Genomic DNA, 22,890 nt, shown 5'->3' with positions numbered 1-22,890 from the left:
AAGCTCGTCTCGTGCGTCGAGTGAACTCAGCGCGAGACCCAGCTGTTAGCTTGACAAACATCTGGAAAAAAAACAATGGTATGCTTGTACATTATTATTTTGACACTTCCAAACAATTATTATCAACTCGACTTCATTATGATAAGCATATCTAGCAGACAGCAAGACTACTAAATGATTAATAATTACTTAATTCATCATGTCATAAATTAGCATGTTGTGTGTCCACACTACAGCCTAGGTTCCCAAAGTGTACGTAGCCACAGTTATGAACATGTTGTTAAGTTGGCACCCCTTCCGCAGTGTCAATCAAAATGTATCATCATTACACTTGTAAAGGCACTATTTTTGATACATCTCTTGTATTAAATATTGTTAGATTGTACAGATGCACATAGAGTCAGTGTTTTGTAGAGAGCAGAAAGCTGTGTGAGAAATTTCAAGTCAATGGGGTCAAACTTGGGGTTTAATGACACCGTCACCATTTGGTGTATTTGTCGGAAAAATAATATCACAGCCAACGCAGTAGGGGTGCCTGTTTTGTCAAATTATCACCCTTTTGTGTGCAGCGGTGCAGGAGTAGATGAGTTTGCTGTCACAAAAAATTCAATTCTAATTCTAAAAATTAGGACACATCATTTTTCCACAACTGTAGATTAGCCTTCCTCTTTCACTTCCAATGTGATAAAGAGATGAAGCCCCCTCAGAGATTGTTTTTATGATATCGGTGTTCTTTCCTATGATTATGTCCAGCAGTGTCTATCAGGGGTCACCAACGTGGTGCCCGCGGGCACCAGGTAGCCCCCCACGACCACGTGAGGTGCCCGCAAGCCTGCTTTTCATTCAGGTTTTCAGTTAATAATGAAAGAACAGTAGAAAGAAATGCATTCTGAAATACAAAATGTGAGTTGTGCACACCAGCATTTTATTCACGTTCTGGTAAAACAAGCATATTCGCTTTGTTTGGGTTTAAAATAAGCTCTGAAAACAAATGTTACAAAAATGAGTAGCTCTTGGCCTTTTTCATTTTGTAAAAGTAGCTCTCACAAGGAAAAACGTTGGTGACCCCTGGTGTATATCAGTATCACAAAAGAGCTATACTTACTCATGCAACTTCTATACAGCAAAATCCAAACCATTTTTCCTCCTCCGGAAAGTGAATTTCACATAGAGCGAATGGGCGGTTGGTTGCCAGGGTAACTTTAGCATGCACTAGTGCACGCCTTTTCACAAAAGCAATTAATTAGCACAGCAATGCTGCACTTTTAAAGTGTTACAGTGCTGGTACACTCACAGCCTTCTTTTTCATTCAAAGCGCCATCTCGCAACGACTTTGGGGAAAGATGATCTGGTTGTGCAGTTGTATATATGCATGCAAAGCAATTGAAGTTTAGAAGACGCCAGAAAACATAAAGCACATCACATTTACTGCAGTTAAGATATGTCAGCCTTTCAGAGGCTTCCAGCAGACTTTAAGGTAGATTAATGCAAATGTGCATACTGGGGTTTTCTGGTACGTATCATAGAAATCTAAAAACTGTTTAAACATTACTAGACAATGGACTAGAGAAGAAGCAACACTGTCTTGTCTTATAGTAAAGTTGCTATATAAACAACACAGGGGAATTACTTCAAGTGGTAGTCTTCTGACAGCTTTGAATCTTTATTGTCTTTTCATGCTACATAAACAATGCCGGATATTGCTGGAATATCATATGTGACTGGCTGTGATGCATCTTCACTGATTAAACAGAAGACCATCTCGGAATCCAAACAAGAACCTTGTCTGCATGTTTAGTTGAAACCATAGAAGGAGAAGAAGGGGGAAACTAAATGTCGTGATATTCTCTCTAAGGTTCGGTTTGCACCACACTCTGACCCAAAATAGCCCTGCCTTGTGATGGAATATGATGTAACTAAAGTAAAGGAAGTGATGAAACCTAGCTGCTCGAGTGCAGATTTGAAGACAATTCCTCATTGTTCCCTTCAGGCACCACCCAGAGCACAGAACAGCTAGGTATGGCGAGAAAGATACAGTATCATGAATGTTGGAACTGTTGTTACACTACATACCACAGGACGCCATTCACCATGGCACTCTTTTAACTCCTGTGGCTCACACAAACATGCATTTGGTATTCTGTCTATTGCTTTGTGACTGACAGCTTTGCTTATGGAACATGAAACACTGAGAGTGTTTCATGTTCCATGAAAAATCTCTGGGAATGTTTAACTTCAACAGACTGGCTGGCTTACAAGGCACTGTTATTGTTATAGCTGAGTAAAGACACGGTATCGCTTGAAAAGCACACAAGTGAGATTTACTAAAAGTATATGGAGATGTGATTCACAGTGAGCACAGCGTGCATGTCTGCTGCATGGGCCCATACTGCAAAGGGGCTTCCCAAATAAGCCATTTGAAACGTGTGTTAGATAACATACAATACTGTGCAAAGTAACAGAGTGGTATAGGCAGTTGGACCCAAATGCAGGAAACTGACTTCCAGGCAAAAACTGAAAAAGGGTTTATTTAGATTTTATTAACTCTGCAACAACATGATCCAACATCCAAAAAACGGCAAATCCAAAAATACTGAGTCACAAGGAGCATGGAAGGCACGAGGGAACAGACTCACCACAAACGATGACAACCAGACAAAGCAGGAACCAGGAAAGTAAATACACAGACAGGAACGAGCCAACAAGGCACAGCTGTAAGGTCTTCATAAAATGTTGTGTCTATCTACAGTATGTAATTTGTGTTTATCACAACCTTTTTTTTCGATTCTTCATAAAGAGGAAAGTACTTTACGTCTCTCTATGTGTTCCTTAGAGAGGCCATAACAAATTCCACAGATGTTTGCATTTCCACAATATTGAGTGTGTGATAAGATATATGTAAGAGTACTACTGTAAGATACAAAAGTGAATACATTCCTCATATTACATCTTTTCAAGGGACAAAACTACAGAAATTAAACTTGGTTTAGAGCCATTGTTATCTAGCGCTGCCTCAATCCTATGGAATTCACCAGAGCTGCACAGGTTGTTAGAATAGAATCTTCTTCCACTCTTCCATGAGGACATCACAAAATTGGTGAATGTTAGACACCGTGGCCACTCAATCACCTTCAGCTTCCTGAGCAAGACAGTTGTCATCTTTGTGGTGTGTTCGGACTCAATATCATGTTGGAAAAGGTCCATGTTGGACCAGTTTCCAAAGAAATGGGATCATGCTCTGCTTGAGAATGTCACAGTTCATGTTGGAATTCATGTTTCCCTCAGTGAACCGCAGCATCCACAGCACTCATGCAGCCCCAGACCATGACACTGCTACCACCGTGCTTGACTGTAGGTGAGACACATATACTGTAGAGTGTCAGAGTGTCATTCATGTAATTTATTCATTTGATTAGACACTAGAAAATGTGGCACAGCGGGACAGGACGTGTGGAAGACGAGAGCTGATTGGGGGAGACACGAGAGGCAGGGCGGACGCAAGAGAACCATGATCGGACACAGGTGATACGAGACACAGTCAGACAAACAAAGCCAACAAAAAAATGTCAAAATCCAAGATGAGAAACCTTAACAGAATAATAACAGGGAAAGGATATGGTGTAGAATTCTTTTCTAGTCAATCCCTAATTGGTTTTGGCAAGTCTTTTTATTGGCCACAACAGAGCTAACCATTATTTGCATAGCAGATGCGGTATTTTGGATGGATGGAAGTTGGGCCAAAAAAAAGGATGTATTTGTGTCCATGTATGCATGTAGGGCACATATGCAAGATGTTTTTTTAATGCAAAGTAGGACCAGATGTTGGAAAAATGCTAGTCAGCTTCCTCTGTATTTTTTAGGTGCCCTTGTGCAAAGCACGAAGTTCCTAAACTGCATGAATGACTAATTTCTGGTACAAATGTACAAGTATTAAACATGCAAGGAGCTCTATGGCCTTGGAAAAAGTCTTATAGCACAATAATATCTAAAGACTTATTTCAATCATTTGACAACATGCTTCCAGAACATTATGGTTCCTAGGAGTAGGAGAATCCTCACAACTTTTAACTGAGCTGCACTACACAGATGGAATTGAATGATTTAGAATACAGTGAAATCACAAAAGCTGAATGGCCTAAAAGTCATACAACTCAGAGTTCTACCCAATTTTACAAGGCTAAACTTCAAACCATCATCGTGCATGATGTCACTTGAGACAAATCTGCTCAGTGAACTTCTAAAGGATTAACTCCAGAAGTTTGTTTTGCTTTTTCTTTGGGTTTTCTGTGGATGCCACCACCATGTTTTTGTAGTCGAGTGGTTTGGTTAGATAGCTGCCAAGATATTTACCATATGTTGGAACATTATGAAAACTGGCAGCTTGTTTTTTTTAATGAACACATTAAGCAGTATGTCTGGTAAAACCAAATACCCCATAGCTGTTATCTTAAATCATTGTCCCAAAGTATTACAAAAATATCATAATGTTTGGTCAGGTGACTTACTGTTGTAACTGGAAGGAAAGTATACGCTGTACTGTCATCATACAGTATACTATATGTGACATATTTCTGGTGTGGCTAGAGACAACAGAAAGCGCGACAACAAAAGGAAAAGGAAGAGCAGCAGCTGAGAGATTAATTAGTGGATGTGACATTTCATCCAGCAGCAAAGGAAGTCTCAGCATTTCTGAAGTAAGTGAGGATGTGTTTGTGTTGTACAGAGATGAACAACCTACACATGTACATACACAATAGCCACAAATGGAGGGTGACCATATTGTGATTACCAAAAACCAGGACTGAGATACTCAGATAAGACTCTTTCTCAAATGTACCTTATCATTTCAGTACATTTAAAGTGTCCCTGTATGGATACAAAATCACAAAATACTATCTATAAGCAAAGATAGGTTTCTCAGCGGTTACCCAACATGTTTTATTATGCCTAAAATAATATTTCTTTGAAGTTTGAATGGTGCAAAAATAAGTGATATTAAATAAGGATAGAAACAACGTTTCTCTGTTATAGAAAAATCGGCCTGTAAGAAAATAATAGCTCTTCATTAAGTTTTACTGGACAAGAAATAATAACATATGAAATAATATCAGATATATAAATCCAACAGAAGAACAATGAAAATCTCCTGCCTCTTAAAAAAACCCCAGGACAGCCAGGACAGGATGTGAAAATAGGACATGTCTTCGGAAAACAGGATGTTTGGTCACCATACACAAACGTGATGTAATGTTCTTAATTATTTTGTAAGTAATGTCTTCAATTCAGTGGCATCCAATGCTTAGAGGTATATGTATACAGTACTTCTGGAATGATACTGTGTAGAATAGTAAAATTATATCTTAATAAGATGTACTTCAGTGCTTCTCCACCATCGCTATATTGTTTTATACATTTACTCATGAAAAGGAAAGACATGCACTTCTACTGTATATGTATCATAACAAATACCAGGAATAATTGTGTGTAAAATACCATGAAATATAACTGAATTCGTCTTACTGTCATTAGATGTGATGGGGCTGACCGCTCCACAGATGAGGCTGGAGGTGTCTTCCTTATAAAACCACCTCACTCATTAGTAGAGAAAAAAGAAGCATGCACACGTGAAACCATACCACACTGTGTGGGCTGGCGTCAGTGTGGAATGTATGTCTACCATGTATTAGTCACAGTAGCAAGAAGGTGTGGAATGGTTGCAAGTTCATTCTTTTCATATCTGATTATTTTTTTTTAATCGGCAGTACGTTTGGAGCCAAATGGTCAAGGATTTCATTCTGCCTTGAATATCAGCTGCTGAACTACATCACATTTTCAGCATCCCCTCAAAAACTTTAGTTTCTGTTGCATGCGTGCACCTGTGAAAGTGTGCAATCGCATTAACACGCGTGCTTCTGAGTGCCTGTCATCACATGTGGCGGCCCGTTGAAGGTGTGGCCTTTAAACAGCTTTGTACAACCACATTAGAAAGAGGAAAAACACAAATTTGGCTTTACACACATTTTCCTTCAACATTCCATAATAAATTGTTTGCTTATTCATCCTTTGAAAAAGCACTGTCGCACCAACTAGATGGAGAAAAGCCTTACGTCATAATGGTTGTCATCCATCCATCCATTTTCTTTGAGAGTAATGTCAAATAAGCAAAAGAAGAATAACCAGCCATGGATGACAAAAGGTCTGCAAAATGCTTGTAAGAAGAAAAACACATTATACAGGAGATTTATAATTCAACAAACTAAAGAGGCAGAAAAAATGAGAAGATATATAAAAATAAGTTAACAAACATTTTGAGAGCGTGTAAGAAGGAATATTATTATTAGGATATCACTGTATTATTAGGAATGGTACTAAGAAAGCAGATTACCCTCATTATTTCACAGATGGAAATGCTAATAACGATGATATGAATGAGGTAGTTGAAAGGTTCAATAACTGCTTTGTAAATATTGGACCAAAACTGGAAGAAAAGATCCTAAAATTCTGGTCAGTGGAGGAATGGAATGAAAGTACAGTATATGTAGAGCAAAAACATCAACTGAATGTAATGGAACTGAAATGGAAACAATAAAACATCTGTACCTTATCACTCCAGACTAGTACATTTCCCGACAAAATGAAAACAGCTAAAGTATTACTATTTCAAATACTGAAACCAACACCAGTTCATGAAATACCGACTGTTTTCCTTATCACCACAATTTTCCAAAATCATTGAAAAGCTATTTAACAACATCCATCCATCCATTTATTTTCTGTGCTGCTTATCCTCATTAGGGTCGCAGGGGTGTGCTGGAGCCTATCCCAGCTGACTATGGCCGAGAGGCGGGGTACCCCTGGACTGTGGTTGCCAGCCAATTGCAGGACACATATTATTCAACAACAGGTAAGACAAATTTATAAATGAGAATGAATTCCTTGCGGACAGCCAATATGGATACAGAGCTAACATTTCAACTTCCATGACAGCTTCAGTATTTATGGATCTGACAAAAGCCTTTAATACAATGAATCACAACATCCTAATTAAAAAAATAGAAAGGCATGGAATCAGAGGGTTAGTTTTGAACTGGGTTAAATGCTACCTACCCAACAGGAAGCAATATGTGCAGCTAGGGGAACACACATCTGCAAGGTTAAACGTAACGTGTGGTGTACCACAGGGGTCAATACTGGGACCAAAACTGTTCAACCTATACATTTATGATGTCTGTAAAGTTACGAAAGACCTAAAACTAGTATTATTTGCCGACGAGACAATGCATTTTGTTCTGCAGAAAGCACACAAGAGCTAATAAAACGAAGTCACAGATGAAATGAATATACTAAAAAGATAGTTTGATAAAAATAGACTATCCCTGAACCTAAGTAAAACTAAGATAGTGCTATTTGGTAATAGCAGAAAGGATACTTATGGGCAAATACAAATTGATGGACTTGACTTTGAAAGGGTGAACGAAAATACATTTCTGGGTGTCATAATAGATGAAAATATGAGCTGGAAATTTCACATTAAAAATATAGAACATAAAATAGTGCAAAATACCTCAATACTGAATAAAGCAAAATTTGTCCTGGACCAAAAATCAATCCATGCTTTCTACTGTATTGCTATTTTCAAACAACTAAAATTATGCATAAAGCAAACAATAACCTGCTACCCAAAAAGTAATACGACTCTTCTCAACAAGAGAGGAGAAGTATGACCTCAGGGAAAAATTAAACTTAAAACACTTACATGCAAGAACAACGCTAAAAACCTTCAGCATTTCCGTATGTGGAATTAAATTATGGAACAGATTGAGTAAGGTAAATTTAGCATTACCATTACCATTACCATTCTATGCCGCTTATCCTCACGAGTGTTGCGGGGGTATGGCGTAGCCTATCCCAGCTGACTTCGGGCGAGAGGCGGGGTACACCCTGAATTGGTCACCAGCCAATAGCAGGGCACATATAGACAAACAAGCATTCACACTCACATTCATACCTATGGACAATATAGCGTCGCCAATAAACCTAACATAATGGTTGCCTGAAAGCATAAACAGTCCATAGCAACTATATGCATTATATTTAGCAATGATGACTTATTTCCGTTTTACTTGATTCTTTCTATTGTACTGTTTCCTGTGGTGCATCCTGTGGTTCATCACTGGAACGTTCCTCCGAGCACTGTGCCAAAGACAGGTTAAGGATATACATCATTTCCGTCCAACGCATGTTGGATGCAAAGGCATAACAATTGCTGACTTACCCGTGTCCCAAATAAGTGAAGTGCATGTTGCATACTGTACGTCATAACTGATGAGTGTACATCTGGAATCAATCAAAAGACTTAATTCTTGACATCATGCTGCTGACACACCTTCTTCAGTTGCAACAAAAGTCGGCCCAGAGCTGAGCAAGCAGAACAAAAGCATTAACATTTGATACAGTATAGAACTGTTCCTCTCATACTTACAGTGACGTTTCAGGTTATGCAGAGTGTCTGCCAGAGGCTTGTTTATTGATGGTACGGAAACGAAAGCTCATAAAGCAGCAAGGCGAGCTGCTGAAGTAGTCACCTGTGCCAAGTTGGCACTCAAAGTCATCCTTTGGAATGCTTACAGTGTTTCGATGAAATAAACCTATAAAATAGCCCTCGTGCAGAGGCCGACCTGGAATGTAACAGGGTAATAAATTAACAGCATACTTTAGGTATGATGTTAATGAGAGCACTTAAACTTTGTATAGGTTAAGTGTTCTTCACGCAGCAGAGTTGCAAAAGTGACACGCTCTATTAAGAGCAATTAGACTTAAAAGCATTTGGGTGACCCCTCCACTTCTCTGCCCTCAGCACATGTACTATGGTGTTAAAGCTGTTGAATATTTGTGTCAAATACTGAAAATGAATTACAATCATTTATCTTAACTAAATATTATAAATGCTAGCAATACCACTATGAAGCCAGCTTCTGTCATTTCTACACTTTGGCTTGTTTGATGTTTTTCGACCCTCATAAAACTGGACCAAAGTTCATGTTGAACAGAAGAAAATCTATAAAGCCCTGCCTGATATGATTTCTCAACAAGGAACATCCTCACAGAGTTTTATTCTGATGAATCATCCTGCCTGATGACAAAGTTCAACAATTCCTTAGTACAGTAGCTATGGTAATCAGACAAACACACATTATATTACCATAGGCAAACATTGTAACCTTTAAAGATATGTTTACAGCATTGCAGGAAGTAAATTTGCTGTAGTTCATAATTATTTGATCACCATTTATGTTGCAGACTGCAAAATCAAGCTTAGCATTGTGGCTAAAGACTAAATTTTTGTAGATACAACTACTGTATACAGTACTGTATATAATCCCTTGTTTATCGCAGTTAATTGGTTACAGATCCGACCATGGTAAGTGAATTTCCGTGAAGTAGGATTCCTTATTTCTACATATTTCGACAATATTTTTGTAGTTAGAGTTAGAAAACCTGTTTATGACCATCTAAATACAGTTTTTAACATCATTAAAGCCCTCTAGACATACACGTGTGGTCACCTTTACACTCTTATTTCCCAACATAGTAGACATAATAACAGAAAATAAGCCATTTAAGACATAAATAAGACTCGTGCTCGTGTGTGTTGCTATAAATGTGTTCCCTAGGAAAGCAGAGTGGCGGGCAGACAGGAAGTGATGTTGGGGGATCAGAGTTGAGTTTTAGCTTGGCATGGGTTACTGCAGCAACAGTAGCCCCTGCTTTTTATTAGGGTTTTTTATTATGAATTATTGTGCCTGCTGTGAGATAATTCAAACCTGCAACAAAAGCCTGTTGTTCCCACAATCAAGTCTGGGGTTTGTGTGTCTCACCGAACGCTACTGATACCTATTCACCAGTACAGAATACTACATATCATTCACAGTGTCCCTTATATTTATATTTTAGTTCATTTAGCCATTTTTATGCTCGAAAATGCTTAATTTAGGCAAAAAATAAGTCAAATTTGCTTCAATATGCATATATTTTTTTACTTATAATATGCCGTATTCAACTACAAAACAGCATGATTTCTTACAGTAAAGTCTTCTCTGCTGACCTAAACAATGACCAACTCAAATTCTAGTATTTGGTCCATGAAATTGTATTAATTTATTCCCAACAGTCTATTATCTTCATTTCATAGCCTGTCTCTTTGCTGCACTGCTTTCAGTACATGCATGTGTATGTTAGATTTTTTTTTTGTCTAATCAGATTTCAGTTTGTGTGTGTTTCCCCGGGCCTTCAGAATCAGTAGTGCTGGTCCATGTCACTTGAACACCATTAACAACTGGGCAGATTCCAGATTCGCTTCACAGGGCCACCAGCTGGCCTCCTATAATGTCAGAATCTGATTGGATGATCAGAGCAAAACTGTTTGACAAGTCAAGTTACGCCAACAGTGGCTGACTGGTGAGTAGATGTATTTTATTTTAAAGTTTTATATGTTTGTCATGCTTTGAGATAAATATTGATTCTAAACTGCTCCAGATAAAGTTGTAGTATTGAGGTTTGGAGTTGTCTGAATCCTTTTTACCTTTGTGAAAGAATGATTCATGAGATATATTCCATTGTAACCTTCATGTTCAAATAAACTAAACTAAACCAAAACAAACCAAACCAAACGTTTGGCCGAGCGTCAAATTAACAAACAACGCAGATCAGTGGTGGTAGTTACAAATGCTCAAAGTTACTAGCAGAAATGAAAGTCAGGTGTATTGGTGACGATGTATGAGAGGATAAAGGGTTAAGTGGGTGTCTTGATTTATTAATAATGGCATTGTGGTGATCTGGCAGTTATGTAAAATGTTAGAACCCATTTTGGAAGCAACAGGATGGCGCAGTGGGTATGACACAGGGAACTGGGGTTGGAATCCCAGTCAGGGTGAAGAGCAACGTAGAGTAGTATATACTATTATGATTATCATTATTTTTAAACAATACTGGCCATCACAATGTCTGCCAAGAGAAATTCTGGCCAGTGAAGTCCCCACTGAAGGCCCAGGTACCAAAAGCACCGCCCGCTATTGGCGTACAATACAAATTACAAACTTGTATCGAATGTAAAGAGCAAAACAATTGATGTGCTTGTCAAAATTAATTTCAAGTGCATAGTGAACAAGGCAAAACCTAAAGTCAAAGTGCGGGTCTGGAGCCATGTGCAGCCTGCAGTTAATTTTTTTTATTGGCACCCAGCACATTGTACAACTAAAATCAAAAAAGAAAATAGGAAAAAATATAGAAAGAAGCATAATGTCAAGAGAAAATATTTACACTAAGAAGTAATGATAACACAAAGCTTTGTCTTGAAATATCCATCCATCCATCCATCCATCTTCTATACCGCTTCTCCTCTTTTAGGGTCGCGGGGGCATGCTGGAGCCTATCCCAGCTGACTCAGGGCGTCAGGCAGGGTACACCCTGGACTGGTCGCCAGCCAATCGCAGGGCATGTCTTGAAATATATCTAGCTTTTTTTTTTTAGCCTTTTTACAAAATTTTAAAAATATAGATAACAATATCAAAGCGGCCCCCCGCATCCTTTGATTTTTCAGGATGTCACCTTCAGTGGAAAAATTTTGGACACGCCTGTGCTAAATAACACAAAAGGGAGTTGACTGAAACATTCAGACACACCTGTTGGTAGCGCTGTGGACACTTTGGAGCATCAAGCTACAATAATTAGCAAAAGAAGAGGACGAGAACTGACGTGATGACGTTTTTGTAATGCGACGTAGACACCTCTCCATTTTTTTCCCGCGTGCTGTATTTTCAAAGATCGTGTATTCATAAGTTAAAGCCGCTCATGACTATTGAGACGTGTTAAAATGACCCCCACCCCCAGTGTAGCCCAAAATGCATTATATCGTTACAAAGTGTTTGTATTAAAGAATAACTAAATATAAAATACTTATACTTCAAACGGTGTATGTGTGAGGGAAAAACATTTTTGCGTACGAGTAAGACGTCGTCCTATATATATATGTGTGAGTTCCTGCTTCCTACTTGGTAATATGTAAACAAACACAGCTTTCAATATACACGGGCAGATTTCACTATAGGTTGTTAGCCACCCTTAAATTTAAGGCGGACTGCTGTAAAACGCAAACCATGGCGGGGGTTATCCGGAGGCTCGACGAGACAGTTGTTAACCGGATAGCCGCAGGAGAGGTTATCCAACGACCTGCTAACGCTGTCAAAGAAATGATTGAAAATTGGTAACTGATGGGCAGCTGAACTTCAAGTTACGTTACACGACAATCTACACAACATCTAAATAAGTAACCATAGTGTGTTTTCAAATGTGCAGTCTGGATGCAAAGTCCACTAACATCCAGGTGACGGTAAAAGACGGCGGACTGAAGCTGCTCCAGATTCAGGACAACGGCACCGGTATCAGGGTAGGAACAAACATACCAACACAAGCTAATGCAAACTTAATCGCTTTATTTCTTTGTGCATCGCCTCATATTGGATGTCAATATGGTGGCAAAAGGAAGCCCACGTGATGACATTTGCACAATTCAACGTGTGAAAAGGAGTAGGGAGATGGCTTAATTCATCTTAATTAATCAGACCCTTCTCTGTATCTATTACTGACAATTCATTCATACCATATCTGTTACGGGTCGACACTTACAATATATCATGTTCTTTGGTTAGTTAATCCCATCGTTAAAGAGGACCAATAGAGTAAAAATCAGTGTATTCATGTGAAAAGAGCTGACTGCTTCCAAAAAGGCTCTGAGCATAACCTATTTGTGATGCAGAAAGAAGATATGGAAATAGTGTGTGAGCGATTTACCACCAGCAAGTTGCAGACATTTGAGGACCTCTCTGCCATTGCAACATATGGATTCAGAGGAGAGGTGGCCACCAACACTTAAAATCCCACACAAGCATACTGTACACACTAATACCTCAGCCTCATCACTCTTGTCTATGTTTGCAGGCCCTGGCCAGTATAAGCCACGTTGCCCATGTGACCATAACAACAAAGACAGCTGATGCCAAATGTGCCTACAGGTATGATCACATGTTAAATGTACCTTGTATGATGACATCACTTATTTTCCTTGCAGGGCCAGCTACAGTGATGGTAAACTAAAAGGTCCTCCAAAACCCTGCGCTGGAAACCAGGGAACACAAATACTTGTGAGTTTGTGGGTTCCTACACACCCAGGGAAAGGCATGAGCAATCTTGCTGTTAAATGTTGTTTTTCAACATCTCTGTCGATGTAATCAAAGATGTGAGGGCGTAGGTGATGCAGGGACACATTTGATTGGTTAGACCAGTGATTGTCAAGTGGTGGGTTGCAACCCAAAAGTGGGTTCATTAGGTTGGGGGGTGCACTGAAAATCTTTACACGCTTAAAAAAAAAATAATAATAATAATTTTTTTTTAAATTTGTGGATAAAAACTTATTGTTGCTGAACTGATCAAGAAACTTATTTTGTGCTGGCACACCGTGTTATTTTGCACTACCTCAAATTCAAATTAAACTTTTCATGTCTTTTCATCATCAAAATGACACTGCCAGCGCTTAGCAATGGCTCCTGTGCATGTGTGTGTTAGCTGGGGCGCAAGTTACATGCTCGGAGCAGGACGAGGGCGGGATATAATGCTTGCAACATGTTCAAAAGTTAGCTAGGCAGCCCTGTAACCACTGCAATCTTTTTTTTTTTTTTTTTATACATTTAAGATTTGAATAAATAATTTATTAAAATTAAATAAGATATTTGAAAAGGTTATGTTAAAAAAAAAAAATCTGCCATTTGGGTCGCCGCTTGTCACTGAAGAGTGATGGTGGGTCCCACAGGCAAACCAGTTGAGAACCACTGGGTTAGACAGTTGACGTGCGCGTGTGAGCGCTACCCAGGGAAAAATTTGATAGAAATGATGATGATTGGCTAAAATTGGACAAAGTTGCGAGGCCGCACATACTAATTCACGGGGATTGTTTGAATTTGCATGAATTGGCGTGATCACAACAGTGCGAAATCCTTGAGGGTCTGAGTTTGGAGACCATTTTCAAGCAAAAAACTGTTTTTTGGTCATTATGTCATCATATGTTGGTATATTGACAAAATTATTACAGATCCGAAAAACTCACTAAATTTGAGGTATGACTTGATGTGGTTTTGTTGCAAATTCTTACTAGTGAACTTCGAATTTAAGGCATTTCCAATTTGCGCTAAAAACAAATTAGCTGAGTGGCCATCTGCCTTTGTTACTGACAAACACAAACAAATGAAGGTGCTCACTTCGGCAAGAAAACAGTATAGTTAATATATCCAAGACCTTGTCAATCAGAGTATGACAGTATTTCAAAAGGCAACATTATTGTATACGAGTGTGCTGATAGTTTATTCTTTCTGTCTTCAGGTGGAGGATCTCTTCTATAATGTGTCCACTAGGAGGAAAGCTTTAAAAAGCCACAGTGATGAGTACTCCAGGATTGTAGAGGTGGTTAGCAGGTGTGTGTGTGTTGGTTTGGTAATAAGCAGGATTACACAAAAACTACAGCACAGATTTCTATGAAGCTTTGTGGACAGATGGTACGTGTTCCTCGAAATAATCCTGTAAATGGTAATCATTTTTTCTTGTCGCCGATTCTGATTTGACCCATCAACCTCCTGTCCCTGGATACAAATGATACAGTGTCTTCACTTTCTGCCACACTGTCCAATACGATAGACAAAGACTTCTTGTGACTTTGTGGATCTGCTTATAGCAAGGAGTCATATTGTTACATTTTGGTGAGGAGGGGTGTATGAAGGTGAGGATATATTAATTTATTAGCACATTTTATGTTAGCCCCCGTTGATACAGCCAAGTTGGCGCACTCCTCTCTGGTTGCCTGCAGAGGATGTACAGTATAATCAGTGCAGTTACCACTTTTAATGATAACCGCCACTATAGCCACGCCGCAAAAACTGAAATCTTAAAGATTGTACAGTATATCTGAAATCAAGGTAAAAAGACCAGATTGTCGTTTCCCAAAGGACTGCAATCTATTTGTGGTGTGGTGGAGGGATGACGTAATTGTAAAATGTGCATAATTGGCTATGATGCATTTGCAAAAAGACAAACAAATAAGTTAAGAACTACAAATTGACTTTTCTGCTGTCGCTAAACAAGACGGAGCCACCTGTGAGTTCTTTTAGATGCAGGAGGGGTTCACAAGAGCACTCGGTGCTCGTTGAGAAGAGTTATATGTGCTTTCATGTCAGACTCTCCTAAAGTCTTTCCACTAGATTTGTCGCATTTTTGAAAAGGAGTATCCAGGGAGGTCTGATCGTTTTACCATGCACATGACAATAAAACTCTCTTGAATCTTGAATCTTGAATCCTTCCTGCTACGTGTTCTTATTCTCTGGCAGACCAGGCGCGTTGTAATGTGTTTATGAGCCGGGGCGAATAGGTGACGCCAAATTTATATGTGTCGGTCCAAATGAATGCACGGGAAACACTGAAGATATCTTTGCTTAACAGGCACTTTTTATGTCAGACCAATTTGCTGATCTCTGGGTTGTCCAAAGTGCAACCTGGGGGCCATTTGCAGCCTGCAGAACATTCAAAAAATTCAATTCCCCCCCCCAAAAAAGGCAAAAACAGGGGGGACAAAAAGCATAAGGTAAGGATAAAAAGTTGAAAATTTATGCTAATAACATAAAGCTGACATACAGGTTGTCTTTTCTTTAAATATATATCACATCTTAGCATACACGATTGGTTCTAGCCTCTTTTTACAAATTGAAAAATATCAAAATGGATCCCCGCAGCCTTTGTATTTTCAGTCGGCCCTGGGTTGGAAAAAGTTTTGACACCCCTGGGCTATTTTTAGTAAGTAATACTTTGTAAAATCTCAGATACATAACATAAACTAATATAAATCTGCAAAACGCAGAACTGCAAATCTGACTTTCCAAACACAAGTCAAATGATGTTTTGGCAAGTCAAATGTTGTCTTGTGGTGTGGGCAGATATTTTAAGAACAATGTCAGATGTTAGTACATACAGCCTAAGATAAATTGTTCGAACTTAGTAAGAAAATATCCATACATTTTCACCTTTATTTTAGATCTTATGTTTTTGCAGTGCATATAACCAGAAGAACCAAGACAAAGCAAATGGGTGTGTCATTCCAACTATTGTGATCGCTCCTCCTACCTGTCATTAATGGTAATTGCTATTGCGAACAATACAAATGAACTCGGCGACTTTAAATCCAACAAATGCATTAATGAATGGTTGTGTTACTAAGTGATGAACTGGATGAGAGCATGTGTGCAACAACCTTTATACATAAAGTGTAACAATGTAAAATACACTTTCTGGAATCCTTTGTGTTGATACGATGCCGTTCTAAGTTTAGTTTGGTGTATTAACAGTTTGGTGTGTTTTGTTTGTCAGGTATGCCATACACAATTCAGGAAAAAGCTTTTCTGTCAAGAAGGTGAGAGCAACCGCCTCAAGAGAAAAAGTTTAGGCTTTCTTCATATACGTCCTTCTCTGGCTGTCGTCCCCCAGCAAGGAGAGACCGTTGCAGATGTGAGGACTCTACCCAATGCCTCTGTGGTGGATAATATTCGAGGAGTTTTTGGCAATGCAGTCAGCAGGTATTAGACACGTCTGCACTTTATCGCCCACGCTGCTGACATCTTGGAGCGTTCCCAGGGAGCTGATTGAGGTTGGCTGCGAGGACCAAAAGCTCGCCTACAAGATGAAGGGCTACATCTCCAACGCAAACTACTCCGTCAAGAAGTGCATCATGATCCTCTTCATCAACCGTATGTAGCAAACAAACACTCATTAGGATTATGAAATAATGACTAACTGGAGCGTCTTCAGATCGCCTGGTGGAGTCAAGTGCTTTGAAGAAAGCGGCGGAGACCGTTTATGCTGCGTACCTGCCCAAGAACACACACCCTTTCCTTTATCTCAGGTAATGACCTTGTTGGAAAGGAATTTTCTGCCATTCAATCATGGTGGCACTTAGGCCCAAAACGATGCATAGCCTGGCTGCATGTGGTGTTAAAGAGAATTTTAATTTGTTGAATGGTTATCCTTTAGCTGGGAGTGCAGCGTTTCCCACGGTTGTTGTGTTTTGGTCTCTTGTCCACATGCAAATCTAGGTTTTGTACTTAAAAACTGAGCTTTTGGAAAACTTCGACCAGAGTGGAGATTTAGCATTTGTGTGTTTGCGGGTTAAAACGGAGCTTTTTGGTTCGTGTCATAAGAAATGTGCGACCTTATCTCATGTTTTTAAACCTTATTTAACAACAGAACATGAATTTTATTCACTTACAGGCGTGAGTGTGCTTTATAACACGCACGGGCGATGAGTATAAACAGTTTTGTTTCCTTCATGTAAGTGTGCACTGAACGATAACGTACACATCACTGTGTATTCTCCAGATCACATTGTTGATGAACAGAGGTGTTGCAATGCACGACCAAGTCAGTTGTGGTGACTTTTTCAGGCTCCTGATTGGCCAAAATGCTCATGAATGTGTTTTTATGCGGTGTGTTAAGAAGCAGAGTCACGATGCCATCTACTGTGCGGAGTTGGAACGACAAGCAACACCAGAGGTGTGAAATGAGTCACGCGACTTGGACTCAAATCAGACTAGAGCCACAATTTTGATCACTTTGGTGTCGACTTGACAATAATATCAACCATGACTTGCAACTTGACTTGGACTTGGACATCAGTGACTCGGAACTTGACTCGGACTTTTTTAGTCTGATGACTTTGAAAATACTTGCGATTTTCAGTGAATGTGTTGAGTAAAATGTGTCCCCATTCAATGCATTCTAAGGTGATGTTTATGGAATTTCCAGCAAGACAACATATTTTCCCTTTTGAGTCTGCATCGTTGAACGCATCTTTTAACGTACAAAAGGGTTTCAGAACAAAAAAAGGAATGTGTGGATTACATAAATCCCAAATGCGATGTGAGCACTCTTTTTCTGACTAAAGTCTTATCACACTGGTCTTATTTTATTTAAAAAAAAAACACAATTCAAAATGTATACATTGTATTTGTCAAATTGAATAAACTGTCACGTTGTTAAAATGTTGACTTGAGACTTATGAAGACTTGCAAAACACGGACTTGGTCCCACCTCTGAGCAACACAGGCGGTCCTTTTTCATAATGTGTTCATGAGTAAGGGTGAACAGGTGACCAAAACACTGACACAAGAACTTAGCAAAATACTATAATAAGTTGTGTATACTGTATGTACCTTTTATTAACTGATGCAGTAAGTTCATTTGTGTGTGGAACAGAACAGACGTGAAAAATGGTTTTATACCGTGTTTCAGTACTGGGGTACTTCAAGCCTATGGGTTAAGAACTGTCAAAGTCTTTAAAGTTAGCTGAGGAGGAAAACATTCTAGGTACGTCAGCAATGGGTCATTTTTCGCCTAATGACGAGCATATTCCATTGCACTAGCCTACCATCACTGCACGTTAATCAAATCTAACGAAATATTCTTGTTTCTTGATCCATACAGTTTAGAGATCGCCCCTCAGAACGTCGACGTGAACGTGCATCCAACAAAGCATGAGGTGCATTTCCTGCATGAGGACAGCGTCATCGAGAGCGTTCAGAAACACATCGAGGGCAAACTGCTGGGCTCCAACTCCTCGCGCACGTATTTCACTCAGGTGCTACGTGATGTGCGTCAATAGTGGTGCATCTTAAAAAAAATAATCAGTAGTTCATGAATAATGAACTGAATATAACCCCATGGAACCTGTGTGTTGGCCTTTCAAAGCCACAGCGTGCATCACCTCGTCAATTGTCTACTCGATGGCAGTGTTGGTTTACCCACTCTCTCTGCATCCAGACTGCCTGTAAGGGTTTGATCGATGACAAGCTTTTTCCCCACCGATAGGAAGGTGGTATCATGTTTCATTGCCTGCTTCACTAGAGCTTTCAAAGCAACACTCTGACATAATTATGGCGAATATTAATGACCATAAGTCTGTTTTTAACGCGACCGATTTACACCATTTAAAGACGCGTATGCAGTGTTAAGTCTGTAGTTTCGAGGTGTGTTGGATGTCGTGGACTCCTGAGAGTTAAGGAAATTATTCAGCATCAGCAGTACCTTTGCAGCACAATACCCTCGCCTCCATAATAAGTTAACATCATAAAAATGGTTAAGGCTCAGATGACCTCATGGATGTATATAAGACAATATTTAATGGGGCAGCGATTACCAACAAATGGGGGAATTGTGTGTATTTACTTGAAGCACATTACCTTTGTGTATGAAATGGACTACAGTAGTAGAATACAGTATAGATCAACTTGCCTTGCCTTCTGTTGTGCAGACGTTGCTCCCCGGGCTGTCTGTCTGTAGTGGAGGTGAGGCCAAGTCGTCCAGCGCCACGTCCGAGTCCACTGAGCGGGTTTACGCCCATCAGATGGTGAGGACGGACTGTCGCGCTCAGAAGCTGGACGCCTTTCTCCAGCCAAAAGAGAAGCCACTTCCTGGGCCCGAGCCTGCCGGGCCGAACAGCGCGGCTCCAGACGACAACCCGGGCCGGTCTGACAGTGCAGAGCCGGATGACATAGACATGCTGGAGGCCCTAGACCAGGTGGAGGCTGGCGTATCAACAAACGAGGAGGAGAGCAGCATCAAAGTCCGTGATGTCCAAAGGTAAATTATATATGTTGATGAAGAGGTCTTAGTAGTTTTAGTGTTGGGTTTTACATTTAGGGTAAAGTTTGGGCTAAAGTGCTTAAAACTGAAAAAAAATAAAATAAAAACAACGTTAACAGAAAATCTTAATGGCATACTACATTTTGAAATGTTCTCTACCCTTTGTTAGTATGAAACTATTTTATTTACAGCATAATATTGTCTCTAAATTGATAAAACATAACCATTTTCAGTATGTATATATTATTTGAGTATATTATATATACTCTATATATAGGTATAACTCAAATATATAAAAGTAATTTAACAAATGGTATTATAGATGACATTTGGTATCAAAAACTAGCGCGTTTTCCTTGAATATTCTTTCTTTATTATAAACAATTGTATTTGCAGCATTATACTTTCTTTTAATGATAGCTTTGAATATATACACTAATAATGTTGCGTATGTTATATAGTATTAAACATTTATATGATTAAAATATCAGTCAGGTGGCTGATATTTTTTTGTTTTGATATTGTATGTTTTGAAACATTTTCCATGATCTACTTTTGAAGCAATTTTATTTGTGTTGCAGAGTACACAATTTTCTTTTCATGTGATTTTAATGCCAATTTTAAGTAGATAGATAGTTAAAATGCATACAAAAAAAATTGGAATGGCAGCCTCATTTTGTAACAAAATGTGCATTTTCTTGTAATATCTTCTCACTGGTATGAAACATAAGTTTTAGGTAATAGAATAAAAAAAAATAAAAATTTATACCAATTATTTTATTTTTAATGTTTTTAGAAAAAAATTTAATTGCTCTAATTTGACTTACTGACATTACATTTTTATAATAATTATTTCTTTTCATATTTTTAGAAAAATAAACAAATTGTAATTTGACCTACTGTACGTATAATAATTTCTAGTATTTTACATGTGGTTAAAAATAGACAGTTTTTGGGGGAAAAAATGAATTCGCTCTAATTTGACCTTGATGAATCCAGTACCTTAGTGGAATGCAATATACAGCAAGTTATAGTAGTGCCTCGGCTCCCAAAGTGGGGTACGCCAATTGTCATGGGGGAACGTGAATAAAAATGGAAAAACCACGAGCACTTGACGCTCACAATCACGAGCGCACCGTCATAGCAGAAAGAAGGAAGGAGACACGGTATGAAGTTCTTCATTGCTCTGTGTGAGTTATATGAATAAGTAAGTTTGATGATTATGTTGTGTAGTAAGAGTGTTTAATCTTGAAGGTTTGACGTATATTGGTGCTCCAATCCCCGCACCGTGAAAACAAAATGGTTTATGTTTTTAAGTGTGCAGCAGTAGGGGGACATGGCTTCAAGTGAAATGTCTGAAGGGGTTTGGGAACCACTGTATTAGTGGATTACTTCCGCCCCCTAGTGGACAAAATTGTTTATGAATTAACCGAAGTCGTGAAAGTGCATGTGTTATCTACCAGGAAACGACCCAGGAAGGAGCAGGAGCAGCAAGAGATGGTTGAGGAGGAGGAAGCGGCAGTAGAGGAGGACTTGACGGCTGCGGCCACACCAAAGAGGCGAGTCATCAAACTGAGCAGCATGAAAGATCTGAGAGGGGAGATCAGCGAGAACACACACAAAGGTAACACACTTGTCATTCATCTGGGAGCAGACAGTCTCCTCCTTGTCTTCCATGTGCCTCCAGGTCTTCAGGAGATGTTGCAGAATCACTCGTTTGTGGGCTGCGTCAACCCCCAGTGGACTCTCATCCAGCATCACACCAAACTCTACCTGCTCGACACCACCAGGCTCAGGTCGGAGACACACTAAAAGAAAAGACACTAGCTGGCTGGGGGGAAGACACTTGTTTACTCCTCTCTCTTTGCTGCAGTCAGGAGCTCTTCTACCAAATCCTCATCTATGACTTTGGCAACTTTGGTGTACTGAGACTATCTGTAAGTTGTGTCTGCTCTATGTAGAAATATGGCACTGAGGATTTAAAATGTGCTCTTTTGGGAATTTAGACCCCAGCTCCTATTTATGACCTGGCCATGTTGGCTCTGGACTTGGAGGAGAGTGGCTGGACTGAAGAGGATGGCCCCAAAGAAGGCTTGGCTCAGTATATTGTGGACTTCCTGAAGAAGAAAGCAGAGATGCTGGATGACTACTTCTCCATGGAAATAGATCAAGTCAGGGTTCATTTCATTTCTTATTACTTATTTCTTCTCATTGACTTCACTGAAGTTTGTGTGTTCCAGGAGGGAAATCTTAGAGGACTGCCCTTGCTGCTTGACAAGTACACGCCTATCATGGAGGGCCTGCCCATGTTTATCCTCCGCCTGGCAACTGAGGTGATGGGTTTTATCAGGGGTGTCCAAACTTTTTCCACTGGGGGACAAATACTGAAAAATCAACATGATGCAGGGCCATTTTGATATTTACAAGTTATTTGTAGGTGATGTGTAGAAATATTTTCTCATGATTTTCGGCCTTTTGGCTTTCTTTTGTGTTTGTTTAATTTAAATAGAGATATATCTATATATATAGATATCTATATATATCTATAGATATATGTCTATAGATATATGTCTATATATCTGTAGATATCTATATATACACACACACACACACGGTATTTACAATGTGGCCACTACAAAACAAGCTGCGCGCTGCAAATTTGGACATCCTTAACGACAGCTCCTCCAGGCTCTCACTTTTGGCGTTTTGCAGGTGAACTGGGACAATGAAAAGGAATGCTTCCGAGACTTCAGCAAAGAGTGCAGCATGTTCTACTCCATCAGGAAGCGATACATCCTGGAGGCGGAGCCCGGAGAGGAGCAGGTGGGAGAGGATGCCCGGTCAGCAGATGTCCGGCTTAGAGAACCTCACTATTAAAGAATGTCTCGCCATTTTGTCACGTCAGGATCCAGAGCTGAACTCATGGCGTTGGAAAGTTGAGCACGTCATCTGTAAGGCGCTCCGTACTCTCATCAGTCCTCCCAAGCACTACAGTGAGGACGGCACAGTGCTGCAGATCGCCAACTTACCGGATCTCTACAAAGTGTTCGAGAGGTGTTAGATGATCAACAGAACCATTAGCCACACATTGCTGCTCTTTTATATTCCATGTAGTGTTGAAATTAAATTCCTAATTTGTTCATTGCTGTTCCTGGCTCAAGT

General features: G+C 39.5%; 1 protein-coding gene across 6 annotated transcripts; it reads left to right on the top strand.

Moving 5' to 3' along the window:
- The first annotated feature begins 1 nt into the window (after position 1).
- mlh1 (mutL homolog 1, colon cancer, nonpolyposis type 2 (E. coli)) lies at positions 2-22,868 on the top strand. 6 transcript variants are annotated; one of them, XM_054798240.1, is made up of 23 exons: positions 2-78; positions 3,286-3,351; positions 3,417-3,522; positions 4,585-4,694; positions 6,796-6,904; positions 10,295-10,458; positions 12,355-12,445; positions 12,815-12,913; positions 12,997-13,070; positions 13,127-13,199; positions 14,431-14,522; positions 16,462-16,504; positions 16,579-16,667; positions 16,726-16,838; positions 16,900-16,993; positions 18,571-18,724; positions 19,397-19,725; positions 21,192-21,524; positions 21,602-21,665; positions 21,735-21,899; positions 21,969-22,061; positions 22,441-22,551; positions 22,634-22,868. In XM_054798240.1, the coding sequence occupies exons 8-23, from the start codon at positions 12,824-12,826 to the stop codon at positions 22,787-22,789; spliced, it is 2,073 nt and encodes a 690-aa protein (XP_054654215.1). In that variant the 5' UTR covers positions 2-78; positions 3,286-3,351; positions 3,417-3,522; positions 4,585-4,694; positions 6,796-6,904; positions 10,295-10,458; positions 12,355-12,445; positions 12,815-12,823; the 3' UTR covers positions 22,790-22,868. The 6 variants fall into 6 exon arrangements, with proteins under 6 accessions (XP_054654215.1, XP_054654213.1, XP_054654216.1 ...); XM_054798238.1 differs by having other exon boundaries at positions 10,268-10,458; XM_054798241.1 differs by lacking the exon at positions 4,585-4,694 and having other exon boundaries at positions 10,268-10,458.
- Positions 22,869-22,890: the final 22 nt, after the last annotated feature.

Source organism: Dunckerocampus dactyliophorus, chromosome 14 (genome assembly GCF_027744805.1).
Source record: "Dunckerocampus dactyliophorus isolate RoL2022-P2 chromosome 14, RoL_Ddac_1.1, whole genome shotgun sequence".
Taxonomy (NCBI): Eukaryota; Metazoa; Chordata; class Actinopteri; order Syngnathiformes; family Syngnathidae; genus Dunckerocampus; species Dunckerocampus dactyliophorus.
This window is presented reverse-complemented; position numbering and strand designations above follow the sequence as displayed.